Source organism: Mastomys coucha, unplaced genomic scaffold (genome assembly GCF_008632895.1).
Source record: "Mastomys coucha isolate ucsf_1 unplaced genomic scaffold, UCSF_Mcou_1 pScaffold21, whole genome shotgun sequence".
In the NCBI taxonomy this organism is placed as follows: domain Eukaryota; kingdom Metazoa; phylum Chordata; class Mammalia; order Rodentia; family Muridae; genus Mastomys; species Mastomys coucha.
Window position 1 is genome coordinate 37,123,160 of NW_022196904.1, and position 6,385 is coordinate 37,129,544.

The window sequence follows — 6,385 nt, forward strand, 5'->3', positions numbered from 1 at the left end:
ACTGCTGTGGGAGCTGTTGGCATGGGGACATGCACATCGCTGTCTAGGGAACACACAGGCTGAGCCTGGACCCTGTTCTGAGGGAGGAGGCTGGGCCTAGAGCTCTGTGTCTAAGGGAGGAGGAAGCTGACATGAGGATTCTTGATCTGATGCTGCTCCTCTGCCCATCATAGCCCTCGTTGGGTGTCGGTATGGTCACACAAGCCCTCCTGTATGTCATTCTGTGCCCTGTGGGCTCCTACTTCCCTGGAGATTCCATGACACCTGTCTCCCTCCTGGCGGACCCCACATTTGTCAGAGCCTGGATAGGTGGAGTCGGTGACTGCAAGTTGGGGGGGTAAGTAGTTTCCCACATGCCCAGAGAGTTGTGCCCGGGAGCCAGGAGGCTGTGAGAGAGCAAGCTATAGTCTCCTTGTGCTTCTTGGTTGGGACTGTGCTTAAAGCTACTGTCATTGGCTCTGAAGTCGGGCTCTGGGCTTTATTTGTGTCCTTTCTTATCCCTGGTACCTGACACTAAAGGTGAAAGGAGAATGGGGTGACTTTCATTTGAACAAATGAGCTCAGAGATGGGTGGGTCAGTAGGAAGACCAAACCCCCTAGAAGCCTCTAGAAATAAGGTCTTCCCGGGTTGTCTGTGCTGCGCTGTCCTTGTGCATAGCTCCCCCAACATGACTTGGGCCCCAGTCTCCATTCGGACCCTATGGACTTCCAGCATTCTATGTTGCCAAAGGTCCTGACACAATATTTTGTGAGGAGGGGGCTAAGTCTCCAGGGATCAGGTTGGGTATAAACTACTGGCATGATGGAACAAGGAAGTGTGGACACACAGGAAGGCTGTTCAGGTCACCTCAGAATACATCTGTGAGGTCTGGGGATAAGGCCAGGCCAGCGGCACCCCCTGAAGGCAGTTGGGCTGGCTGGCACCCTAGTATCCAGATTTGCAAGCTCAATTGCAGGGTTCACAGGGTCTTGTGAAATCACCATTGAAGAGGTGACACTTCACCTGTGGTTTCTTGGTTACAAAGGAAGTAAGAGAAGCCAGGCACGGTGGCATACAGCCATGTGTGTCATATAATCATAGCTCCTCAGTGGGCTGAGGCAGGAAGGCTACAAAGCTGTGGGATGGGCTGGAGAGATGGCTCGGTGGTTAAGAGCACTGCCTGCTCTTCCAGAGGTCCTGAGTTCAAATCCCAGCAACCACATGGTGGCTCACAACCATCTGTAATGGGATCAGATGCCCTCTTCTGGTGTGTCTAAAAACCGCTACTGTGTACTCATATACATAAAATAAATAACTAATCTTGAGAGGAAAGAAGGAAGGAAGGAAGCAAGCAAGCAAGCTGCAGGCTGTGGATCAGCAGTAGAGATTATGCTTAGAATTCTCCAGTGAGGGACTTTGGGAGTGGCTTAGTGGTCAAGCCCCTGCCTAGACCACTAGGGTTGGTGTGGAGCTTAGTGATAAGAATATTTACCCAGCATATGGAGATCCTGAGTTCAAACCCCATTACCCAAAGAAAAAGAAAAACGTGGCAGACACTTTCTGACCACACTTGGCACAGGAAGAGAAACAAGACCAGTTTTTGCACAAGGCTCAGAACATGGGCTGGGATCCTGGCCTAGGACACCGGGTGCCTTGTATGAGTAAGAAAAGTCTGGTTTGGCTGACACTGCAGGTTAAAGCAGGATGAGAGCCACTGTAGGAGTGCACAGCTGTCACCCCAGCACTGGGAGGAGGGGTCAAGAGGCTCAGGGATTCAACATCAGCTTCAGCTGCATGGTGATTTCGAGGCCAACCTCTTACTTACCAGAGACCCTGCCTCAAAAACCAAAACAAGGAGCAGCTGGGTATGGTCACGTAAGCCGACCCCCGCTCCCCTTTTCAAGATCTATGTATGAGTTTACTGTAGCTGTCTTCAGACACCCCAGAAGAGAGTATCAGATCCCATTACAGATGGTTGTTAACCACCATGTGGTTGCTGGGAGTTGAACTCAGGACCTCTGGAAGAGAAGTCAGTGCTCTTAACCGCTGAGCCATCACTCCAGCCCCAACATAAGTCTTTAATCCCAGCAATGCAGAGGCAGGGGCAGCCTGAGCTACAGATTGAGTTCCAGGACAGTCAGGACCACACAGAGAAACCATTTCAAAAACTAAAACCAAAAAAGAAAAGTAGAGCAAACGAAGCCACTTAGTGTCACCACACCTGTCATCTTAATATCTATCAGACACTGGGGGCTGGAGAGATGGCTCAGTGGTTAGGAGCACTGACTGCTCTTCCAGAGGTCCTGACTTCAATTCCTAAGCCACATGGTGGCTCACAACCATCTGTAATGGGACCATATATCCTCTTCTGCTGTGTCTGAAGAGTGACAGTGTACTTGCATACATGAAATAAAGAAACCAAATATCAGACACTGGAGAAAAGAGGAACTGGAGGCAGAAAAGGGAGCCGACTAAACAGGGCCCCAACCTTGAGTCCTACTGTTAGGTTAAGAAGTCTGTCCTGCAGGTTTAGAGAGCCACCTCTGGGCTGTGAGTTGGGGAAGGAGACTCCTCCTTGACTGTGTTGTGGGGAGTATGGGGAATTCTTTGCCCAGTGTGACCAGGCTGCCCTCCAGGAACTATGGACCCACTGTGGCTGTGCAACAAGAAGCCCAGAGGAAAGGTTGTGAGCAGGTCCTCTGGCTGTATGGGCCGGACCACCAGCTCACTGAGGTGGGCACCATGAACATCTTTGTCTACTGGACTCATGAAGATGGAGGTGAGCCTACTCATGTCCCAACCCACACTCTGTATGATTCCCTGCCTAATTCCTTCTGGGTTGCAAGGTCTCAGAATCCTGGGCAGGTGCCTTCTAAAAGAAAGGGGAGATCATTTAAGGGTGGGAAGCTGTGACACTCATCTGTCATCCCTGATTTAGTACTGGAGCTGGCAACCCCGCCGCTGAATGGCATCATCCTGCCTGGAGTGGTTCGACAAAGCCTGCTGGATCTGGCCAGGACTTGGGTAGGACCTGTGTGGCATCTGAATCTTTGGACCAACTGTCTTGAGAAACTGTGCTGTGGTGGAAGCCTGGCCCACTGCCGAGCCCTCTTTTCTCTGGGTCTATCTCCCATCCCTGGGCCTCTGTCTTTCCCAGCAGCCTTAGGGAGGGAGTGATGGTGGCCTGCAACATGACAGGAGTCTGGGTACTGGAGTGTTTCTGTGCCCTTGTTATGCAGGGTGAGTTCCGGGTGGCAGAGCGCAAAGTCACTATGAAGGAATTAAAGCGGGCACTGGAGGAGGGCCGAGTGCGAGAAGTCTTCGGGTCAGGCACTGCTTGTCAAGTCTGCCCTGTGCACCAAATCCTGTATGAAGGCAAGGTGAGGCAGAGCTGCCAGGGTAGGTGGGAGAGAAAGAGGAGGAGTGCCCCATCCTCATGGTCCCCTTTCTCCAGCAACTCCACATTCCTACCATGGAGAATGGGCCAGAGCTCATCCTGCGCTTCAAGAAGGAGTTGAAGGCTATTCAGGTGAGCTCAGGAGCTTGAGAGCAACAACTCTGATTAATGGCTCCTTTCCTCTGAATACCTGTGGCCAGAAGCACGGGAATTTTCTGTGCTTCAGGAGTTGTAGGCCCCTTGTACAAGTCTCTTAGGCTTCGAGTCCTAAAGACAGAACCTTTTTCATGAGACTCTGGGATGTTGGCCACACACACACACACACAAAAAAGGCCTCCCACGATTCCCTGGGTTCTAGGCTGTCCCTTTGGCATGGCAAACCTTTTTCCCTAGCCCCTCCCTGGCCTTGAAGGATTCCTCCCAGAAGCCTCTGGTGAATTGCCAAATTCTTGTGAGCCTAGAGGGCTTCTAGAGAACCTCTGGGCTCATTTCCCAGTGAACTGAACCTGAGGTGACTCGGTATCCTGGCCTCATGTTGGCACCTAGCACAGCACATCTGAGCTGAAAATGCCTTTTCCCACGAGCATTCAAGGCTTTGCAATTCTGCCTTGATGATCCCTTGGAATTGTTGGTTGGGTCCAGGTAAAGGACTACACTTCCCAGAAGGCACTGGGGCGCAGCTCTGCGAGCAGTTAGCTTGCGATGCTCCAGAGCCTACTGGGAGTTGTAGTGCAGTTATCTCATTGACGCAACTTCGTTGTCCGGGCAGTACGGAGCCAGTGCACACGATTGGATACTTTCGGTGTGACGTTTCGCTGTGCCCTCCCTGGTTGGATCCGCAGACGTGCCGCATCCAGTCCAGCGTCCTCGCCTCCCAGAGACTCAAGAGAAGTGCAATAGGGAAAGGTCTGCCCAGATGCTGGATCTCTGGCACCCTCACGTGGACGTTATTACACTCCAAAGCCTTAAGGGCGGGACCCATGCAGTTTGGACCCCACCTCAAATTTTGGGTCTCAGGACTCAGCTGCTCCGCGTCCTGGTGTTCAAGGGAGAACACCAGGCTTCTCTATCTCCGTTCTCAGGCCGGATTCCCGGTGCTCTTCGTGTCCATTTCCCCCCCCTTTTCTCTGCCCTTGCTGCAATTTTGAAATAAAATGCCAAAGAACAAGACATTGGCTGTCATGCTCTAAACGCCATCCTGGGACGCTGGGGGCTCAGCACATTTTATTATCAGGGACCCAGCTTGAGGACTTCTTTGACCTGAGAGAGTTCCTTCTGTATTTTAGTATTGAACACCATTTACTGGATTCTCCCTGCACTCCTGTTTTGGGTACAGCCTTAAAGTTGCCACACCAGATCTCTCAGGATCTCTTCCTTTCTTACATTTCATTGGTGCCCAAGCCCTGTTCCCGGAGCTTCTGACTGCTCTGTCCCTTCTTGTGTCCCCACCTCGGCCTGATTTCCTGCCTGTCTCTATCCTAGCTTCCTCTTTGGCCTCCTGGCCTTCATTTGCTCCCATCTGACATCAAAGGACTTCTATAATTGTGTCTCTCGGGGACATCAGCTCCTTTGACAGGGCAGGCCACCTCGCTTGAAGCGAGTCCCTAATTTTTTGACGGTTGCAGGAGTTAGAAGGATCACACCACTGTTTCCAATCCATCTCTGTGATTCTATGGGTCCCAATCCTCACCTCCTCACACACAAACTTTAATAAGTTCCACATGAGCCTCTAGAGAGAGGCAATTAAGACCCAGCTACAGATCTGGATTCAAATCCTGCCTCTGTGTTCTGTCGGCTTTGGTTTGGGCATACCATTTCTTCCCTCCTTCCTCTCTCTCTCTCTCTCTCTCTCTCTCTCTCTCTCTCTCTCTCTTTCTTTTTTTTTTTTTTTTTGAGACAGGGTTTCTCTGTGTAGCCCTGGCTGTCCTGGAACTCACTCTGTAGACCAGGTTGGCCTCGAACTCAGAAATCCGCCTGCCTCTGCCTCCCAAGTGCTGGGATTAAAGGCGTGTGCCAACACCAACCGGCTGGGCATGCCATTTCATTGCTGATCAAATTAGCTGGAGCATGCAGGACTATTCGGCAGATGTGGTCAGGGCAAGGCAGCCAGTAGCCTTGGGATAGGAATTCTAATTTCTTGGGGACTCAACTGACTGGTTGCCACATCTCATTCCCTTTTGCCAGTTATTGCTCAAATAAAGGTTAGGGTCCAAAAGGACCCAAGGGAAAATCTGCAGGCCCCTGGGAAACCTTTCCTCCATCCACTCAACCTTCCTGCAAAAATTTTCATTTTTGAAGTGCTGGGACATGCCTTTAATCCCGACACTCGAGAAGCAGAGGCAGGAGGATCTCTGATTTCAAGGGCAGCCTGGTATCCAGACCTCTAGGATAGCCAGGGTGACCCAGAGAAACACTGTCTTGGAAAACAAAATAAAACAACAACAAAACCTGATTCTGTGACGGGTTGGCTGCAAGCATTTGCTGAGCACTTATTTCCTCCTCTTGGCTTCTGGTTGTTCAGTGCTGCAGTCAAGATCTTGCATGCTTCACTGGATTCTTTCTCGAGGTCATCAGGGCTGGGGCCATGGCTGTTCATGGAACACAAAAATTACTCATTTCGGGCTGGAGAGATGGTTCAGCGGTTAAGAGCACGGTCTGCTCTTCCAGAGGTCCTGAGTTCAATTCCAATAACCACACAGCAGCTCACAAACATCTATAATGGGATCTTCTGCCCTCTTCTGGCATGCAGGTGTTCATGCAGAAAAAGCACTTACATAAAATGAATAAATCTTAAAAAAAAAAAAAAACTCATTTCTGGATTTTTTTTTTTTTTTTTTTTTTTTTTTGGGTTTTTCGAGACAGGGTTTCTCTGGCTGTCCTGGAACTCACTCTGTAGACCAGGCTGGCCTGGAACTCAGAAATTGTTTTGCTTTTAAAAAGAAAATAGCCGGGCGGTGGTGGCGCACGCCTTTAATCCTAGCACTTGGGAGGCAGAGGCAGGTGGATTT

The 6,385-nt window shown here is 50.6% G+C and overlaps 1 protein-coding gene across 5 annotated transcripts in view; it reads left to right on the forward strand.

Annotated features, from left to right (window-relative positions):
* The window catches only part of Bcat2 (branched chain amino acid transaminase 2), a 21,382-nt gene extending 16,835 nt beyond the window's left edge, over positions 1-4,547 (forward strand). For all 5 annotated transcript variants that reach the window (XM_031386633.1, XM_031386629.1, XM_031386631.1 and 2 more), the window contains exons 6-11: positions 174-337; positions 2,617-2,759; positions 2,919-3,004; positions 3,220-3,360; positions 3,435-3,509; positions 4,147-4,547. In XM_031386633.1, coding sequence (XP_031242493.1) covers positions 174-337; positions 2,617-2,759; positions 2,919-3,004; positions 3,220-3,360; positions 3,435-3,509; positions 4,147-4,185 — 648 coding nt within the window. In that variant the 3' untranslated portion in view covers positions 4,186-4,547. The remainder of the gene's footprint in view (positions 1-173; positions 338-2,616; positions 2,760-2,918; positions 3,005-3,219; positions 3,361-3,434; positions 3,510-4,146) is intronic.
* The last annotated feature ends 1,838 nt before the right edge of the window (positions 4,548-6,385 follow it).